Source organism: Pithys albifrons, chromosome 5, assembly GCF_047495875.1.
Source record: "Pithys albifrons albifrons isolate INPA30051 chromosome 5, PitAlb_v1, whole genome shotgun sequence".
Lineage (NCBI taxonomy): Eukaryota > Metazoa > Chordata > Aves > Passeriformes > Thamnophilidae > Pithys > Pithys albifrons.
Window position 1 is genome coordinate 4,262,945 of NC_092462.1, and position 21,793 is coordinate 4,284,737.

The 21,793-nt window shown below is 45.4% G+C and overlaps 1 protein-coding gene across 4 annotated transcripts in view; it reads right to left on the minus strand.

Moving 5' to 3' along the window:
• Positions 1-17,591: 17,591 nt before the first annotated feature.
• Positions 17,592-21,793, minus strand: part of TNIP3 (TNFAIP3 interacting protein 3) — a 40,259-nt gene continuing 36,057 nt past the window's right edge. For all 4 annotated transcript variants that reach the window (XM_071555074.1, XM_071555073.1, XM_071555072.1 and 1 more), the window contains one exon: positions 17,592-17,707. In XM_071555074.1, the coding sequence (XP_071411175.1) occupies positions 17,676-17,707 (32 nt within the window). In that variant the 3' untranslated portion in view covers positions 17,592-17,675. The remainder of the gene's footprint in view (positions 17,708-21,793) is intronic.

A 21,793-nucleotide genomic window follows, 5' to 3' on the forward strand; every position in this document is an offset into this window, starting at 1 on the left:
GACCGGCGAGTCTCGCAGCTGCCGCCGGGCCGGGCGGGCGGGCAGGGGTGCCCCGCGGGCGCGGCCGCCCCGCCCCGGCCCCCTCCGCGCAGGGGCGGGCCCGGGGGGACCCGCGGCACCGTGGGGAAGCCGCAAGCACTGGGGGGAGCCCGCAGGACCGGGGGGGAAGCCGCGGCACCGGGAGGAGCCGGCAGGACCGGGGGCAGCCGCAAGCACCGGGGGGAGCCCGCAGGACCGGCGGGGAATCCGCAAGCACCGGGGGGAGTCGGCAGGACCGGCGGGGAGCCCGCAGGACCGGGAGGAGTCGGCAGGACCGGAGTAGAGCCCGCAGTACCGGGAGGAGCCCGCAAGCACTGGGGGAGCGCCCTCAGTACGCGGGTAGAATCCGAAGCCCCGGGGGAGAGCCCGCCCCGCAGAGCCCGCGCCGCCCGGCTTTGTGCCGCGCTGCCGGGCGCTACTCAAACATCCATCTTGGAGCGTGATACCCTGCCCGCAAGCCGGGACGAGGGAATGCGGGGGGTCCCGGGGATGCGGCGCTCCCGCTCCTCTTTTTCACGCAGCCGCTGCCTGGAGGGGTCGGGGCTGCGGGAGCGCTGCGGAACATCCCGGCAGCGATGGAGGCGGGAGGGAGGTCTGGGGAGACCGTCATGGATACGTGGGAAATGGGATTTATTAAACGCTCCTGCAATTTAGCAAACGGGTCTCGAAGCTGCGTGTTCAGCCTCTCACCTTCTCCCTCATTACGTTTTTGTCAGAGGCAGCTTTCAAGTTTGAGCAGTGAGGGGCAATTTTCTTACAATTACCTGTGAGCTGCAAGGAAAAGGCAGAAACTATCCTTTGCCATTTGAAAACAAACCCCTCTCTTTTTGTTTCCTTTTTAGTACATCAGTAAAAAAAACGTCAAGTGCTACATAAGCATTAAACAAGTTATTACTGATAGCAGCTGATGGGTAATTTTCCCCAAGGTAATCATTTCTTCCCTACTACTTCAACAGATTTGGGAAGCACAAATAAAATCTCCCTTTTTGTTCCTTTTTTTGCAAGACAGCTGAGCACATCTGACAGCAAAGCCTCAGTGGAGGGATGCAAATTGTCATATTCTGTAGGGTGACAAACAGCTTCCCTCCGCGAAGGCACAGCCCCCAGAAGAGCTCATGTCTGCAGGGACACATAGCTGTCCAGACCTCTGCTAATTGCCATTAGTTACTGCCACTTACCTCCCACTCTGTCAACTCACAGAGCTCACGGCAAGCCAGCGAGCACTCTGCCCTTGGGGCTGCTCAGAAACATAAGTTCACCGAAAGAAACCCAGGATTAAGGAAAAGAGCCCCCTGGGAGCCCCTGTCCACTTATCCTTCTGCTTTCACGTCCCTGTTTTTATATATTTCACAACTATGTTTATCATTTTCAAATAGGTTTCAAGGGTAGGAATTTGGGGAAGGGAGGAAAGACACAAGTTTAGAATTAATTTATGCATGTTTAAGGAGAAACAAAAAATACCTGGTATTGGCACACAGCATCCTGACTTCTCCTTTTCTAGAGGATCGTTCACTTCCAACCACAACACCACAGTGAAAAAACCTCAGCAAAATATATGTGGCTCCTCTTTCTGATGCAGAAGATGCGGAGATTCAGTCACCCAAAAATGAGAGAATCTTACTAAATGAGAAAGCCAAAATTAGTAAAGAAAGCCCAGTACATTCTGAGTAGCATTTCCCAAAGCCTCTGGAGCGTGCTGGAGCCAGCAGAGAGGGATGTGCTCAGGTGAAGGCAGGCAGCTACCTTCGGGTACGATTCATGGCACACCAGGATTTTGTAGAGCCTGCAGAAACGGCTGGCTCAGGTTCGAGGTCATTAGAGGTAAAATATTGCTACCCAGCCAAAGAGCTCTGGAGACTGTGAGTTTCACACACAGGCAAACCGATTATTTGTAACCCGAGGACAGCTTTAGTGCTATTGTTCTTAGGGGTATTACTGTTTGTGATTTCAGGGGAAGCAGGATGACATCCCTGGGATATTATTTACAGAGAGGTATGTGAGCACCGGCTCCTCTGCACAGATAACTCAGTGTGGATGCTGCAGCTCCCCTTCTATCACAACTGGAAATCTCTGTTGTGATTTAAAGTGTGGCACGGAGTGACTCCCAACCAGTGGCACAGTCAAAAACACCTTCACAACAAGATCTGCCACCCTTGAAAATTTATGTTAGAAAAAGATACAGGAGGCAGATTTGGGATTTAAATGCTGGAAAGTACCTTTATGTGTGGAAGGTACCAGTTAAATGGAAACCAAGCAACGAAAGCCTCAAATACAGAAAATTCTCTTGTGTAGGTGATTCCTTTTAAATAGGGGGCTATCCCAGCACCTAAAAAACTGGCATTGAAATGGTCCCCCTTGAAACTCATGTTTGTACATCCTTTAAAGGAACAGCTCCCAGGCATGGCAAGGTACAACATCCATGGCAATAAGTCCCTGACTGTAGAATGCTGTTCCTTATGCCTATGTGGCAAAGCTGAGAAACTGAAGGGGCAGAAAATCACCAAACTCCTAAATGACTTGTCTCTGGGCACTCATGTTCTGCTCCCACCCTCTTAAAGGCTTCCAGGGGACTGAGTAACATCACACTAAATACTGACAGGAACCAAATTACTCATTCACATGCAGTCACAAACTCCATCTGTAATGTGGATCATTTGCTTGGGGGATGAGACTGTTTTGATTTCAGTGAGAAAATAAACATCCAAAATTCAGAACATCTGTAATTGGTTCACAAAGAAGGCTGTAAACTGTCTGGGTAAAAATGGCACCCTTGCTGGTGCCACCACGCTGGGAGACCCTGTTGGAGTGGATGGATAGGTGCCACCAGGAAACAAGAGGTGTGTTATGAGGGAAAAGAGCAGGAAATGTTTAATAACATATGCAGTGAATAAATCCTGAATAATAAATCTTCTGAAGCAAACATGGAACTGGGCAATTGGATATTGTAGGAGGGGAGAAAAGAAGGATAATTCATCATATAAATAATTCATTGCAAGTTTTAGCACCAGCACTGCTGTGCATTTGGTGTGGAGGACAGATGACACTGTGTGCTTGCACATGTGTCTGATTGTGTGTATATATAATTTTTTTGCCCAATTAGATGGTTCTCATTGTGGTGCAGATATGAAGATCAGTTATCAGTAATCCATTGATTAGCACTTGTTGTTAGGGGAAGGGTATTGTTATTTTTTAACTGAGGTGCTACCCCAGACTCATCAATTGATTACGCCTGATAATCCAGGCTGTGGTGGGGTTTAGTTATGCAGCATCACACAGTGCTCACTGTCTCAGAAGAGGAATGGTCTGGACAGCAGGGGCCTCGGGAGGCATCTGGGGAGCATCTGGCTTGGTAGCTGCTGCTGCCTCCCCCAGAGGAGCAACACATATGAATGCTCAGGTGGAGCCCAAGCAGCAACAGTGTGCAGGTAAGCCATGAAACAGAACGCTGTGAGCACAGAAATGATGCTCCTGCTTCCAGCAGGAATGCTGATGTTGCTCACTCGGTTTTGCTTGCCTGAGGCTGAGCCACAGGTTCCACTTGAGGAAGAGGTTTTCCTGCTGCCTGTTGGGCTGTTTGAAGCAGAGTGACCTGTGTGAGCAGCAATGGCCTTGCAGGGCTGCACAGAGCACGAACCCGTGGGAACACCTTCCCCCAGCGCTGCTGCTTCCCTGAGCACAGCCTGGGCAGGCAGGCATGGAGCAGTGTGCCCTACACACATTGCTGGCTCCCTGCTAGCCTCAATTACGGGTTCTTTGGCTAATAAGAGACATTTTCCTTACCCTCTCCTGGGAAGAACCAGAAGCAGGTGCAGCAGTTGGCGTGCAGCTCGGATCGAACCCAGTGTTTCTGCTGCATCACTTAGCAGTGCTGGTGGGAGAAGCTAAAACAAGACCCCTCGACAGCAGAGCACTGTTAATACAATTTCATGGCACCCCATTATGTGCCCTCGGCTTTCCCCAGACACAGTGCAAGCTGATACATTGCACTGACCCCACGAAATTACACATTTGGGCTGCCCCCAACTCATTACTTGCCTATTTTATCCAATTATGTTTTATTTATTAAGTTAATCTTTAAACTCTCTTGGCGTTGACTGTTTTACACCTCCAGTGCATTCATTTTAATCCTACTGCTTTATGAACTGATTAACAAGATGTATTGCTCCAACAGCACAAAAATACAACACAAATCTAAAATGTGGTCCAATCGAATCAGGTCCCCAGCACTGGCATTTCCCACATCACCACTGGATAACACCTGCTGTGAGACACTAGTGCAGCACTTGTTTAATTTGGCCAAATTTGATGTAATATCACAAAACCAGATTAAATATTAATGATTTCACTTTAAAATCCCAAATCTGAATAGGAAAAATAATGACAAGCAGAGCTTTCATGCTCCAAGCATTATTTCTTAATCATAACCTCATTCTAGTAAGAAAGAAAAATGATCCTATTTTGCATAATTTAAATAATCTAATCTACTTTCCAGATAAAGTTGTTAACAAACCATTGATTTAATCTCAAGTGCCCAACAGACTCCTTAAACTCTGATGCAAAATATCCATTCCTTTAATTAAAACAAGTGAATTTAATAAAGATAAATGGTATGATAATGAGTTGTATTAGGAAGTAAAGGCTACTTTGATCCAGAACATACACCCTTTAATTCTTATGTGACTGGGTGTTCCCACAGACACAGCCCAGACCCAGGTTCTTGTTGCATTCCTGTCTTCAAAGAATAATTGTTTTAGACATGTCACTGCAAAGTGTTGATTCAAGTCACTGTTTTCTGACCACACCATTACACACTCACACACAATGTAGCGACAAACTCTGTCCTTCCAACAGGAACCAGCTGTGCAAAAATAGTACTTGGAACTAAACCATTTTTTTCTGCATTTAATGCCTCCCATGCCCTAAACTTCAGCTCTATGTACAGCTTTGTTCTGCTCCTCATAAACCTTCAGTGAAGAAGTAGGAATTGCAGTCCTTAGGGCAAGCTTGAGGGCTCCCTAAGTCCTGTGCAATACAAAGCACTGGAACATACTGGGCAGGAAACTAGAATGGATTCAAAGAACAGATTTTGGGTTTATCTGATGGCAACAGATCAAGAAAGATTTACCTTCACACAGGACAGACAAGGGGAGTCTGTAGGAGATGTCCATGGTATCAACTTCCTCCTCTACTTCTTCTTCCTCCCTCAAGGTGAAAAGCAGCCTTTGACATCCACAGCTCTCATTCCAAGACTGAGACTTTCCCTTCTGGTTAACCAATGATAAGAAGAACGCATGAAATCACAAACTCTACTCAGCAGAAGCACCCAACTTACCACCATGACAACATTTTTCCTTTTGGACTTTGCCAGAAGGTCCCCAGCTGAGTGCAACACGAAGATGCCCAGAATTCTTAGCATTTCTGTACATCCATGGCATGGAATGTTTCTGTGTGTAGTAGATGTGGCCCTCTCTTGACAGAAGAGCCCTGGATGAGCAGTGACCCGTGTCACTGAGTGCATCTAATGAGCAGACACCCTCAATTCCTAGGAAATCAGAACATGCCATCTACTTAATAGACAGAAAACACTGAGAAAGAGGGAAATTGTCAGCCATTGACCAGTGACACCAGTGCTGGGAGAATCTGATATACAGCAGAGCTAAGATTTGAGTCTCTGTAATTACTGATAGGGAGCAATGAAGATGAGAACCTTTCTCCTCTGGGGAGCCCCAGGTTTCAACTTCACCTGTTTTCAATGTCTGCACTACAGGCTGTAACAATACAAAAAGAGGTTAAACTGAGCCTGGTGCAACATCTGGCTACTGCAAGACTGCAACTAGCTGCCACAGCACTTAAAAGTACACATTCAGCTGTGTTAATGCACATGTGCTCCTTTTTCCTTACCCAAGTGTATCCAACAGCACTTGGCAATTAGCAGGGATGTTCTGTGTGCTGGCATTCACAGGTGCACAGTGGAGGAGAGTGCCAGGCAGTAACTGAGTGGGATGGTCAGCTATAGATTGGTTCTTCTAAAGGCATTAATGAAGGGAAGCTCATCCTGTATGATTTAGAATAAAAGATCCTCTGACTGCTTTCCTCCTCACAAAGTGAGAAATCCAATGGTATGAGGCAGCAGGCCTGCTTCTTGTGGCTGAAACTACAGGCTGTTCAGTATGAACACATTTTTTGGTTGGCTGGTGCAGCTTCAAAATGAATCTGATAGCAAGTGAGTCAAACTCAGCTTTATGTTGTCCTGAGGACATCCCCAGTGCCATCAGGATGGCTTTGTTGCATTACAAGGAACATAGGTGGGCTGCAGTGACTTGCCTGTCTCATTAGGAGATGAAAATAGTGATATCCATTTGCTTTGTCTTCCCCAAGAAAGTGACCTCAGGCTGTGCGTGGAGCACGGGCCGAATCTCCCGGGTGCTCGTACCACCCATGTTGAAGATAAGCACGATGTCCTCATAGCCAGAGTGTTTACATTGCTCTCTGATGTATTGCTGGAGTAGTTTGACTACACGGATAACAAATGTGCTTCTAAAACACATTTTTAAAGGCTTTTGAAGAGCAAATGTGAGTGGTGAGGTGCATACCCAAACTAGCACGGTCCTGGTGGCAATGACACGTAGCCGGACCTCTGAATCCATGGATTACGTGTTTCAGAAAACTTTGCAGGCTAAGACATGCTTAATTCTGCTTTCTTTGCCACACTCCAAAGTTTTATTAGCTGCCCTTTGGGTAACTAAGTTTAAGGTTGAACACTTTTCCTTCTCACTCCCCAAATGTGTATTTTTTTCCTGTAAACCATTAAGCAACTTTTCCAGTGCTTTGATTTTATGTGGATTTAACCACTAAGGGATGTGTTTATTATACTTAAACATGGGAAGCATACTAAAGGACAGAGGGAGTGAGTGCTAAAACAGTTCTGCAAAATGAGACAGCGACAAGAAAATGGAAACATCAATGAAAGCTTCAAGCACTTTTGGCTGCAAAAACACATTTCCTTTTTCCGCATCTTTAGTATGGAACGTTTCCTGTTACAAGCAAGCACTTGGAAAGCCAGGCTTGCTCGATGTTCCTGAAACAATCCAATAAAAACGAGGTCTATGCCCTATTTTCCCAACCTCTGCAGCAGCCCGCGGGAGCTTTATCCCTCAAACACGAGCTCCATCTGGTGGGCTTTCCCAAAACGCCGAAGCATCCATCCAGTCCTCCTGGGGCCAAATACAGGTGCCACGAGCTGGGAATTTCAGCCACGACTTGCTTCAAGGGATTAGTTTTGGTCCACAGGGTCAAAGCCAGAGTTACAAAAGGCGCCAAGGAGAACTGACAGGACCGGCCCCCTATCGGCACTTTGCCACAGAGCTCATCTTGCTTTGGTGTGCCCTGACTGAGCTCAAAGGACAACAAACTGAAAGTTTCCCCTGCCTGGCTGGTCAGCAGAGGGAACTCACCATTTGTGTCCAGGTGTCTTTGAATTCCTGTGCTCTGGAAATAACCTACATAGTTGTCTGAAATGCATTTCTGATGTCAAGCCTTACAAAATCCCTGTGCAACCAGTACCATGTTCTTTACTGATGAGAAAACTGCGAAACTAAAAGCTACTTCAGTTTCCTGAGGAGAAGCACCTACGGCAAACTGAGACAGGTGTGACTCGTGTCTGGTCACGTGGCAAACCAGTGGCAGGAGCCCAAATCCCTCAGCACCTCCTCCAGCTGCTGCACACAGCCTCATTAATGGGAGACAGCACAGCCCAGGAATGACAAAGTTCTCAAGTTTGCACTCCAGGATGTTATCACAGTTCTGAATCCTCTCTCGTAAAACACAGGGTCCTGTGAAAGACACTCTGCTGCGCCTAAGTAGGACATCAATTCCAAAGATCTATAATTGCTTCCTGTCTCAAGGGTATGGATGATAGAGGCCAGTGCAGAAGATTACAAGCTAATTGCAGTAAATTGCATTGGCCAGGAAAGCAGAATCTGAAAACACACGAGATCGAAATGATAGAGAACACAATTATGCAAAGCTGAAACCCCAAAATCTTATGGAACAGCACAAATCTGCCTGTGCCTTAAGAACAGAGCGTGTGGGAATGCACATAACTTGTTTGCCTTCAGTGGTGGTAGGAGCCCCTCAAATGTGGCAGGGCAGCAGGATTCCTATGGATATGGGGACAGCTCACACACAGCCTCAGACCTGCGTGTGCACTCAGCAAGCCCCACTAGTTTGCCTGTTTTTCAGTAGTTGTGAGGAGCAAAAGGCACAACAGAGACGCTTCTGTTTACCACCCCCTTGTAGCCCAGCACATCAGAGCCATTCAAAAGAAATTATTTGGAACTCTGGATAACTGCTTGTTAGAAGGTGGGCAATTAAAAGAAAAATGCCAGAGGAGAGCTGGATGTCTGTGTGTGGTCCTCAGGGAATCCCACGGGAGAGCTTGCCTTGAGATATTAGGAAATCTGTGCAGATGAGCTACTGCCAAAGCCATAAGGGCCAAGGAGGAACTGATGGGATACATTTATTTAATCTTTCCTCTCGTTTTTGCAACAACAGTTGGAGGAACACAGGGAATCAACCAAATCAGACAGCATAGAAAGAGCATCCCTGAACTTACTGGCTGGAAATACTTCTGGGTGTTATTATTCCAAGTGGAATTGTTTGCTTAAAGATAATTACTTTTTTTCTCAACACCAGCTTTAAGGGTTTTTTGTACCAACTGACGAAGTATTTTGTAGCCCCAGTTTCTACTCCCACTCCTCCACACAGAACTGGCATTTATTGTCCGCAAACACCCCAACCTGCTATGCCAGAAGGAATGTTCCTAAAATCACTGCTTAGAAAACACACTGCACACAAGAAAAACACATGCAAAAAACTCACAAGCCCCAAGTTTCTTACTGGAATCTGCTTTCTCGTGGGGTCCATGGGTAGCTCTTTTTTTTTTTTAATTCCTCTTCTGCTAATCTCTCTGGGGATAATCAGAATCCAAACTTGGAGGAGGAGTTCCCTGTGGCAAACCTGTGCCCTCTGGGAGAGGGAAGTGCTCCATCACACCATACAGAGAGTGTTTCCACAGTGCTGACCAGCTGACACAGGCACTGAGGGCAAACTCATGCAATGCCTTCATGTACAACCGAGAGCTGATAATAACAGTTGCCCCAAGGACAAGCCCCCCAAAATAAGGCCATTCCCTACCTGTCAATATCCCCAGTGGTGCTGAGAGAGCAGGTGGTTCAAGGGGTCAAGGATCCTTTCTAAGATTTGCAACTGTTGGCTCAGCAAGGAGAGAGGGAAAGGAAACAGCATTTTAAAACCAAGCAAAGGCACAATAGGAAATATGCAGCTTAGAAGCCACTCATTTTCCCCATGCCCACCATAATCTCTGAGAGCAGGGTAGGATGCAGTACCTCTGTTCTCAAATGGTATTTTGTTCCTGCTAAGAAAGGAATGGGAGGATGGAGAGCTAAAGAGAGAAATGGCATTAGCATGAGCTGCAGCTTAGTCTGTAGCTGCCTCAGTAAAGGTCTGGCACTATCTGACAAGGCAGCTCAGATGCTTCCTTAGTTCATCCCACTTTTCCAGAGAACACAGTACAGTTTCTCTGTGAGGCCAAGATGATGATGCTGACCATGTCCACAAAAATCCCATTGCCAAATCAAAGGAAAAGCAGCATCAAAGCACTTCAGCCTGGCATCAATAATGACATTTCACTGTATTGACTAGATCAGCTCCCAGCCCATCACCTCATTTGTCATGCACTAATTCATAACCTTCTCCTGCTTTACCCAGAGCATTACAGATTTCCTCAGAATTGGCCCAGACCTGGATTACAAATGTTCTGCAATTTGCATGCCCATTCCCTCCAGAGCCAATAAAGCTCCTTCCCAGCTCAGTCACATATGCAGTTCTTTGATGAATTTTATGATCCCCAAAGCAGAGATGAGCCTGTACAGCAGAGACCAGATTTTGATACCTTTACTGAGACAAAGTTCCCACTGATGAAAAGGGACAGGTTGGATTCCATCTTCTGACAAAGGTGAATTCACCTATTTCCAAGCAGAAGAAAAATAACGGGAATAGATGAAGACACTGGAGTTACACCAGCTGTGTAGCATAGCTCTATTTAACACTACTTTTGAAAATGGGAGGGAGGGCTCAGAAACAGCTGCCAAAGCATTGTTTAATTAATCCTGTTGTTAAAAACATCAACTTGTTAGAAACAAGTCCCAACTTGCATACATGAATGTGCACATATATTACTGACATTTTATGTCAGTGTGTAACATACTCATCCCATGTTTATTCATCATGGCCTGCCTCTCTCCCTCAGAAAAATTTCACCAGCTCTGCAACCTGTGGGACCAGGGATGGAGACCAAACAGGCAGCATGGCCCTGGGTCACTGAAGCTGTCTCTCCTAGGGACAGGTCTCACCTGGCTGAGGTCCTGTGTGGATTGCCTGGTGTCTAACAAGCCCAGAGTACTGATGCATAAGATTTCCCTGAGCTAAAGAGTTCCCCTGCCTTCTACCTGCCCACCTGTAGGAGGCCAACACCCTTGAGACCTGCTGGCCTATCAGGTGTGACTGAAGCTGGCAAATATGACATTTCACAGGTGATACAAAGGCACAGGGAAGGTCTGGCAGGCACATCCATGGGCTCAACCAGCACAGCTTCATAAACCCTGCTCCACGGGAAACCAGGCAAAAAGCACAGATCTATTCTGCCTGGGTCCCTTCTCCTCTGTGCAAAGGGTCATACCTGTGTTTGGGAACTCCTGAAAATAATCTGCTCCTTGTAACAAAAACTTGTGCCTTGCACAATGGAAACCAGCTCTGTGAGGTGAGGGAATGGCCTGGGAAGCCTTTGGAGAAGCCAGGGTTTTTCCTGTACTTTCTCACTAGAAAGGAAATGTGTTTAAATTGCCAGGAATGGTTTTTCTTGTTAGTCTAAATGATGCCACTTTGGACAAATGCAGCTTTGCCCTCAGCTGTGCCCACTGTCCTCCTCCCTGCTGCTGAAACACCACCTGCTGAAGGAGGCCAAGCACAGGGAGGGTGTCCATTGCCATTCCAAACTATGGGCCTTTTCACATCCCATGGACAGGGAGGAGATGGTGGCTTAGCTCAGGAAGCCCCTCATTGCCAGAGGAAAAACAGAAGCAGAACAACAGTGTGCTTTTGTGAGCAGGACAGACCACTTTGGAGCCCAATTAAATCCTTCTAGTAAACTCGGAGCACTCTTATAAAAGAGTAAATAAAACCCACTGGGAACACACTTCTGCCTCAGCAGTGTGCAAACATAAAGCTGGCACTGAGAAAGCAAAGCGTGGTGGCAGGGAGTGGGCTCTGCCAGCCCTGAGTGCAACAGGTCACTAGCACAGGCAAAGCTTCTCAGCCTGGGAAGACTTCAAAATTAGACCCTGGTGAAGTTTGAACTCCAGGCTAAAATTAAATCTTTTTTTTCTCTTACTACTATGCTCTCCCCTGGGGACACAGTATGTTATGTGGCCAGGTTGAGTTTTGGCAGCCTTGCTAGATTTCTTTCCTAGAGGGAAGAGCATTTGTATCTAAATATTTAGCTCTTACCCTCCAACCTAATAGCTGAACTGTTATTTTCTATAATAGAAACAGGCAAGTACACACAGGAGCACCTGCACATACAGTTCCCAGACCACCTGGAAGAACCTGAGTTTCCTACACATGTTTTTGCTATAGAGAAAGGACAATCTGTGCAGCTTAGCAGAGCCAGACTCGGCCTGCAGAGCCCCACTGGGTTTCTGGGGACTTCAGAGGCAGAATGTCTGCACCATTTCAGGGACTAATACGTCAAAGTTTAAAGTAGCCTGAATAGTTTAGTGGAGATTTAGATGCCTGCAACAGAAATGTAGTAATTTTGGGAACAATTGAGTGAGATGAATGACGTCTGGTTGGTAGTCATGAAACACTGAGCCTGTGTTGCACCCACTGGCACACATAAATTGAGGTGCAAGGCCTGTATCATTTTATTCCCAGGTGAAGAAAGGCTTACAGTCCTCACAGGATTAAGCTGATCTAAATAAAACAAAATTAAATACTGCTCATAAACAATACTGATGTTTACATACAGAAACTAAACAAATTTGGGCAGAACAGGCTGAATGAATAAGAACAAACAAGAAACTCTTAAGGGATATTCCTTCCTTATTAATACTCTCCCCCTTCCTGGTGCTACTCAGAGGTTTTTTTGTTTGCATTTCCCACATCCCTTATCTGTGCTTTCAGGTGCAGAAAGCCACACAACACGCTACAGCTTGAATGTTTGCATTCATCAAAGTGAAAACTTCTATGAACAAGAATTCGATTATTTGGAAAAGGTTTCCTGGCAGTACAGGTCTCTTCCAGTGGGAATTCTACTTTCTGCAAACCTCGTCTGACTCAAAAAAAGAAATTACAGGTAGATGGTTTGCTGTGACTCCAAAGTCAAGGACTGCAAAGGAATGAGCATGGGAAGTGAAGCCTGTCCCAAGCACCTGTGGAACAGTAGGAAGTTATGGTCAGCTTGTGAATAGTAGCACTAAGGCTCCACGTGGGAATACTATTAAATTAACAGCACATTCAGATTAATTGCCTTTTTTTTTTCTTTTTCTGGGGACTTGTTTTGTTTCAGTTGCCCAACAGGTACCTCGCAGTGCAGAACTGCAGTGCACAGAGGTCACCCTGCAGCACAGAGGGCTTGATTTGGGGGCAGGTTTCTGCTTTTGCAGCTCTCTCTTAGCTGTGCTTCCAAGTCCTGTGTTATTGGTTTATCAGACAGGGATGGAAAAGCAGCTCCAGCGCTCTGACCCACCACACCCCAATGCTCAGGGAAGTCAAACATCCCTTCAGAAGTCAGGAGCAGTGAGATAACAACATCACACACACGCTTTGAATTCTAATTATCACTGTTAATGATTAGGAACAATCCCTGTGAAAAACCAATTTTGCTGGCGTTACTAAGACAGACTCAAGCCTGCTTTTCGTTAACCATAGTGCAATATTCATGCCTCAAACCTGACTTCAGTGGGTTCCCTTCCCTTCCAGAGAAAGGGCATCACTGGAGGCTCCAAGTCCCCTGTTTGGGACCCCCACCCTGACTTAACTCTCGACCACAGGGGAATTCTAACAGGGCATAAAGTAATCCCTCCCTTGCTGCTGCCAACATAAGAGAGTATTGTTATCCCAGTACATAAGAAATCAGCTTTTCTCCTGTGACAGCCTTTCTTTCTTAAAAGAACACTGAAAATATGGGGTGATTCCCTGCCCCTCCAAAGCTGTTTTGGGCTCTGAACAGGTCACTTATGCAGAAAGTCTTTTATTTGGAATATCCTGCTCTTTGGTGCCTGTGACTGTGTTCCTCTGGTATCCTTGCTAATCCCTTCTATGCGGCATAACTCGGATTGTTGCTTCTGACAATATTTCTACAGATTCCATGCTGGGTCATGACTATAAAGAACAGGCTGCATATTTGGCACTGAGGAGAAAAAGGGGCAAAGAATAGGAATGGCAAAAATACCAGCTCTTACTTCAATCTTCAGAAAAGGGCAGGTTTTCCTAACTTTTAGCACAGGGACATAATCTGGCTGGTGCTGTGTGCTTAGCCTTAACTAGCAGTTTAAGTGACTGCTATATTTAGTCAAAGAGAGAGCTGGTTTCATGGATAACTTGCAAAGTATCTATGCATGTGCCAGCCCTCCAGGATTAACTGGAGGCTGGCACATTGCTTTAACTGGATTAATTTGGGATTAACACGACTAAGAGCTGAGACACAGGAAGCCTGGACACAGGGAGGCAAAAAATGAAAACCACCTCCAAGAAAATTAAAACATGCCCCTCTCCTCTCTCAGCTAAACCAACTAACTCTATGAATGAAAGAAACCAAGCAGTTGACAAGGAGGCCAACAAAGGAGCTCTGCCATTCCCCAAAGCTGTAACACCTCTCTTCATCGGGTCACACAATACAAGCACCAGCAGCACACATCGTGCCCTCGCTCCACCAGATTTGCTGCTCCAAATCCTTCCCCTTGGCCATGGAAAGAACCTCAGGCCCTCCTCAGCCTGGTATCTCCCATTAGACCAACAAAGTTGTGATCCACAGGCTTAGCCTTGCATGGTCTGGACCCCTCCAGTGGCCACCAGGCTGTAGTGGCCAGTGTGGGCCTGTGGCTCTCACTCCAACAGCCCCTGGGCAGGAAGCACCTGGGTGTTTCCCTTTTACAGGGCAGGTGGGAGCTGTAAGTGAAAACACAGCACTAAGCAGCATCCTGGCTCCTGGTGGGAAAGTGTTTTATTAACCAAAAAAATATTTTCCACCCTGTGGTGTCTTGCAGACCTTTACACTTGCATCTGCATGAAGCAGGGAAACCCTTCTGTCGTTCTCATGACAAAGCCAAAATGCAGGACCCATTTTTAAACCACAGGATTTTTTTTTAAATAAGCGTGAGAAGTCCAATCTGATTAGAAATATTCTCTTGGTCCAGCTCAGGTGCTATGGGCAAGGCAGAATTTCCAGCTCATGACATACCCAGCCCATTGGAGTAGGAAGAACAGGAGGAGCTGGAGCAGCTGAGATTGCTTCACCAAAAGGTACTGTCATGCACCACCTGCTGTTTCTCATTCTATTCTAGACTACAGAAAGAGAGGAGAGGGGCATGAAGACCAGAAATTTGGGGCATCTCATAATCCTAATTACCCAGAAACATGTTGTTGCCATGTTATCCAGCCTCCCTACCACAGGATAGTGTAGGTCTGTATTTGGGGCACTCCAAGTGCTATGCCCAAAGCATTATCATGAACTCACTAAACTTTTGTACCCAGAGTTTCTCAGGCCATTAGAACAGCTCCCAGTTTTTATCAGCAATTTCAAAGTAGCAATTTTTCCTTCCTAAAACAAATGACAGCCTAAGGAGGGATGATAGTTAGTGATTTATACAGACAGACAACTTACTTATCACCAATGAAATCTTTGTGTCATGCCACACATTATCTAAGTGTAAGAGTAGAAAGAAATACCTACAGATACAGAATGGAATAAGCATCATCATGGCTGTCACCAATAGGCCTTCAGAAGAAAAACACAATTTTAAAATAACATAAATTTCTGGCAAGGCACAGAGCTTAAAATACCTGGGAAGTAAAACAGTGTTGAATCAAAACAAAAAAACTTTAAGTCATGTTGGTGTCACATCAGCTCCACAGGAAAAAAAAGGACAAAAATTCCCCAAAGACCTTAAGCTTTTCAGGGAGAACTGGGAGTTTTGATATCCAGTTTTGGCAAAGCCCAAGGAAGGAGAAATGCCTGTTAAAAACAGTCTGGTTGATTTTAACTAAAATAACTCACCCTCTCAGAGCTGTCCGGGTCACTGCAGAAGCAGATCCTTTGGGGGTGTTTGAGTCTGACAATGCTAATTCAAACAGATGACAGCACCTGCATTTGGGAGACATACATCATTCCAAGAAAACCAAGACGAAAAGCAACTTGCAGGCATTTTATATGCATTGTCAAAGATACAAATTCTCTACTATATAACAGAAGGAACACCCCACACTTAGCGTGGTTAGGATTTGTGTGAGCCGAAGTTTAGTCCTGCGCCCAAGTCTGACAAACATTAAAAGACTGTGACTAAGCAGAGAAAAAAAAGATAGCCCTGCAAACACTATTTTCTTCCTGTGAATAGCTCGTGTTGAATCGGCAGCTCGGGCCAGATAATGCTTGCACAAGCTGTTAGATAATGAGTTAAGCACCACAAATGGCAGGAGTGGTTAGTTGGGGGAAACAGTGGGAATAAATGAAGAAGGGGCTGATGCCCCCCCACCCACACAGAAGTTCGTCTGTTCGGGGGCTCCGCGGCATCGCTGAGCTGCCCACAGCGCTGGTCACCTGCTGAGCGCTCGCATTGAACCGGGTTACATTGTAATTGGATTTTCCGAAGGCACCGCATTAGCATTTTCCATGATCTCACCCTTATTAGCCAAATCGCTAATCAGGAGTAGCGGCTGCATTGTTTGCTGGGTAAATTATCTGCTGCTGTGGTGTCTGTGAGCCAGCTCCAAACTCCGGCGGAGATAAAACCCCCCTCTCTCTCTCACAGAGACCTGGGAGTTTATTCTGTAGCCAGTGCTGCAGTCAGACTGTTTCTATTGCTCCTGGAAAAGCGATTTGTCTCCAGAGGCTGCTCCGGCCAGGGCTCTGCTGTGTCCTTCCCGAGCCCATACCACGAGGAGGGAATGCCAGGGCTTGGATCCGGGGCGGCAGAATCCATCGCTCCACAGTGTCAGAGCAGAGAAATCCTTTCCCATGGAGTGTTCCCCATTGAGACCAAAATCAAATGCTGGACATGTTTAGTCCTGTAAGGTTCTCATTTCAATGCACAGGCCTTTGAACACTGAAGGGAAGGGAAATACCTGTTCTAAAAGCAGAAGTGACACATGCAGGCAATGTTGCAGCTGATGGTTCTGTCTTGGCACAGCTCAAAAAAACTGTTTGTGCTGGGTCTTAAATCCACAATAACTACTCCTGAGCTATCAGGAAAACAGGCAGGAGCTCTCATGTGGCCTCATGGTGCAAAAGTCTGCTCCTTCTCTCAGGTGGGGTCCCAGCAGGTTCAGATACCTGTCTTCCAACAGCTGCCTTCCTAAAAGCCTGAAGGGAACATGCAATCTTGCAAATAGATCATAGAATCATCATAGAATCGATTGAGTTGGAAAAGACCTCTGAGATCATTAAGTCCAACCCTTGGTCCAACTCCAAGTTTAACAAGTCAGGCTTACTGAACAACCACCCGCCATAATTTTCTGAAAAAATTTAATTGTCTAAATACAATTTCACTTAAAAAGCCAGGTTTTATTCTTGGGTTAAAGGTTACATGACAACATTCAGATTTATCACAAGAATCATTTGGAAATATAAAGCCATATTCATTGAGAACTTAAACCCATCAAATATTTCTACTAAAATTCTTCTGATACAAATAAAGCACACACTGAAAAAAACCCTGTGATTACATTTCTCATGTAATTCTAGAGCCAAAACAAAGAGTGCTGACCTGGACTCACAAAAAGAGGCACATTTTACCTGGCCTGGCACTGGTGACACCCTGACTACAATTACACACATGGGTTCAAATGGTGAAGCAGATTTTCTTTTTACCAACCAAGAAAAAGATGACAGAATTCGAGATGATACATCAACAAATCATTCTCTGGAATCAACTAATCCCCCTCATAATAAACAACAACAACATCACAACACTATTGGGCTTATAAGCTCTGGAATTCAAACCAGATGGGACAGTCTGAATTCCCAGTCAGAGCTGCATCTTTTCTCCTAAGGCTTTTTAACAGATTCTCACAAGCAGCACAAACAGCATCTCCAGAACAAAGGGTAGTAACGCTTCCCAGCAGAGTTTAACTGGATCCCGAGGATCACCAGCCTCTGTGATCTGCTTTTCCATTGTCCTCGCAGGGATTTTACCAGACATAAATCACATGCACTGAAGAGATAAGGAGCTGGGGGCAAAAAATACCCACCAAAACCAACCAAACAACAGAAGAAAACAAAATAATGAAGTTGCAAGACTTGCTTGCAGCCTTTGGTTTGCACTTGTCCAGGTGGAAGGCTGTCAGTGATGGGCTCCCTTCTCCGGGGATGAATCTGCATGAGCAAATCAACAGGAATTAGTCTGAGATGGAGAAAAACAACTCAGTTTATGATTAATTTCCCTCCTTTTTGTAACACTCACACACCCCAAAGCCAATACTGTACATCATTGGAAGACTGTAATCAATCCACTACAAGGGGCAGTAAGAGTGAAGAAGAAAGAGTAGAAATATCAGAGTGCACTAGTAGTGTGTCTCACAGTTTTCATCCAGTCCTGAGGGTTAATACAGAGCAACCAGGAGGGTCTAACGACATAAACCCCCCCGTTAAACCTTTCTAGACTTCCAAACAGCTCAGCTGACATTCAGCAGAGCTCACAGGTGTCCACGTGCACCCAGGAGAGTAGGTAAATACGAGAGAGGGAACAGCCAGGTAGCAGTACCTTTGGCTGAGCAGGTGTCTGTGGTTCAAAAGCGTGTTTGACAGCAACTCACTCAAGCTGGGAAACCAAACCAAAACTGAAGAAAGGAAATATGCACTGCTGGTGTAACACATACTCCTGGAGTTTCAAAAGGGTTTGGAAATGCTGTAACACACCTCTGGTAACACACATGCAAGCTCAGGCAGTATTTCACTTTGAAGAGAAGCATTAGGAGTGAAATATTTGCAGTGGGGGTTTGGAGCGGCCTCGGAGAGCTGCTCTGCAGCTGCTGCACAGAAACCCCATCACTCACTGCAAACCCACAGGGCTGGGCAGATCCAAAGGCACAGGAAAGAAAATGTGGTCCAAAAGGGCCACATTTGCAGTGGCTGTCCTGTGAATCACTGGGTTTGGTGACACCTTTTCCTTGCAGATTGTATCAGAGCCAAAATTCACAGTATTTGTGCACAGGAGCCGGGAAGAGCAACAATTAGCAGATGCTGCTTTGAGCAAGGGAGATGAAGTTGACTTTTAAAAGCCATGCATTTCCAAAACAGGCAACCTGGCATGTTCTGGAGTTAGAAATTCCAGGTGTGCTAATGGCCTTTCTGTTACACTGCAGCAGCAGAAATCAAGTTGCATCAGTAAAAATCCTGAAAACAATCACATTTTCCTTCCCAATGGGAATGGCAAGCTGCTAATTAAATCTGCTTTGACTACTTGGGAGCACTGATAATTTCTCATGCAATGTAGGCACTAAGACCAGGCTAATACCAAAAATATTTAGTGTCTGGGATTTTTTCCAGGAAAATTAAGATGTCAATTAATTGACTTCCCCCTCCCCCCCCCGTCTGGTTTTTATTGAAGATCTCCACAAATCCATTTTTCAGTTTTTCATTTTTTCCCCTCTCCCTACAGATGTCATTATTTTCAGTGGAAAAAACCCACACTTCTTCCAATTAGCTGTAATTATAACAACATTAGCAGCAAATTAGGTACCTTGAGGGCAAAAATCTGGAAAGCAGCAGAGTGTGGAAAGGGAAGAGGAGATGAGATTATAATGAAAGTAAGTGGGCACATTCATGTGCTCATCTGGGCATCCTTAGGGCTTTGCTGGTTGATTTCTGCTTTCCCTAATTGTGCCAAGACATTTTGGCTTCTCCCTGTGCCTGGAATAACTGGATCCAACATAGAAACACACAGCTCAGGTCACAGAAATCCAGTGGTTATATCTGATGTTCTGACTGGGCTGACTGGGGTCCTTAAGTACATGAGCTGAGAATCCTTCTGCCAAGAAAATAAATGCAGTAAGGTCCATTTTGAGAGTGAAAATGGCAATACATGCCAGCAGTTGTGGTGTGCAAAAGGGTTCCTGCTCTGAGTAGGCTTCGGAGCAATAAACCTCTTTTCCAGAGAATTTTGCATTAAAAAACTGGGTTCAGGGAAAATCTCCAAACCCAAGCTTTTTTTCCAAGTGTCTTTTCAATTTTGCACAGTTGCATAAGGAAGGAATTCAACACCCTTGCCAAATAAAGTGACATTAAGCACATTTGCTGGGCATCTTTCCTCCTTGCTCCTTAAAAATTAAACTCAAAGTACCCACAAAACCCAAATAGAATCACACAACCAAGAACAGAAAGATGAGAAATCAGTTCCAGGAGCTCTGAGTGAGCACAGGGAGGGGTGGGAGCTGATGTCCCTCCACAGGCAGCGCTGCTGGTTGAACAAGGTTGAGCTGGAACAATTTAAGTACAGTTTGGGACTAGGCTTCCTGCACAGCAAAGCACCTGGGAAGGGACCAGCCCAGAGGTGGGAAGGAAGAGTTTTTCTATTAGAAATACACTGCCAGTAAGAAAATGTCTCAGAATCTTGTTCCTTAATCTCTTTGTGTCTCCTATCACTTGCCTGTCCCTCTTTATTGGGACCTTCAGGGAAACTCCTTTGCTTTTTTGGATCATTTTCCCTAATCCTGCTTTGCAGAGAGGGGTTTGCTCTGTGAGGACTCCCTGAGTGGTTTTTACCTGGCAGCCTGAAGCAGCCCACCTATGGAGCATGGCTGAACACAAAATGTTGCTGTCCCTCTCTTTGGGAAGACACAGAGAAGAAATATTTATGTTCACAGACAAGCTGAACTCTGGTATGAGTTATCTGAGGTTTTAAGCAGCTTTTTGAGGGCTGTTTTTCTTTCTTCTTTCACCTTATTCCTCTCATCCTTCCTGTATTCTGATGGTTATTTCCAGCTAACTAGAAAGGGCCCAAGTCAAAAAGTGCCAGATCCAAACCACCATATCACTGTGGGAATTCAGTGCTGGACACAACATTGGTCCTCAGGCAACTACAAAAACACACCTCTGGGGAAAATAACAGTACAAGCTTTAGGAAATAGAGTCAAATGGCATTCATTCAGAGACTCTCACAGATTTCATACATCTTTAAACCAGGATTTTTGGATGGAAAATTATAAAAAAGATCAGTTTCACAATTCATTTCACTTCTGTTCAGCTCTAAAGTTACAACCCCAGATCCGTATTTTATAATTATTACTTAAGAAAAAATGCCCAGTGTCAAAGGAAAATTTGTTAAGGAAAACTTAAGGGTTTTCCTTAGAAGCATCAATCTCCTGAAACAGCATTCCTAAAGGAAACTGCCTCATGCCTGAAAGTTGCTGCACTGCTGATTTGTTTTTCTATAATGAAGTCCTAGCTCAGCAGAGATGAGATTTATTGGTCAGTTTATCATCTAATGAGAAAATGAAGGATGAGAGAAGAGAATTGGGAATGCTGCTGCACATACTGGCTCATTTAAACCCACCACTGTAATTAGCACTTGCACAAAATAGAAACTGGAACATTGGAATACTTTATCATCACAGATTCTTGGGGTTTCTATCTTTGAAATCTTTCTCAAAATACTTACATACAGATTTAATATAGACCACTATATATAATACATAAACCCAAACTCGTGACTTTCAACGGATAGAAGTTGGAGTTCTGAGTGATAAAGCTCATCACACAGTTGGAGTTCTGAGCTAATAAAATCATCTTTGTGTTATCAGCCAAGATAAAAGAGCCCTAAAGATGTTAAAGCAGACATCCTGCACAGTGCTATAGCAGGACTCATTAAGAAATCCTCTTTATGGGGAATAAAACAAAAAAGAGAAATGGAAAAGTCTCCAGGTGTCCTGCCCACTGTCCCACTAAAAAGGAGGTATTTGGATGTTCTGGGCAAGGAACAGTAATAGAAAGACAGAGCATGGATTTTTCAAAGGGTTTTTTTTCAGGGAGCCACAGGTCAAGTCACACAGTCAAGCAGGGTGGGAGAAGAACTGGCTTTGCTCAGATCCCTCGGTGCTCTGCCCTGGCCCACAGCTGCAGCTGGTGGCTGGACTGGTTTCATCCCTGCTACAAACACCCTCCCTGTACCCTCTGCTTCAGTAAATCACTGTGAGCACAAGTGGGAGAAACAGCAAAATGAATCTCCTGTTCTCTCGTGCAGACACAGCACTACGTTCCCTGCGACCACATCAGAACCCTCCACACAGTTGCCAGGTCATTATGGGAAGCTCATCAGCCCTACCCTCTCTTCTGGGCAAATGTGGACAACAATAAAGAACAGAATAGTTCCTCTGTAGCCATCATCATCTTCTAGATGTTCCAAAACAGCTTTTGGACTCATCAGCCTCTGCCGCCCCACTCCCTCCATGGAATAGCAGATTC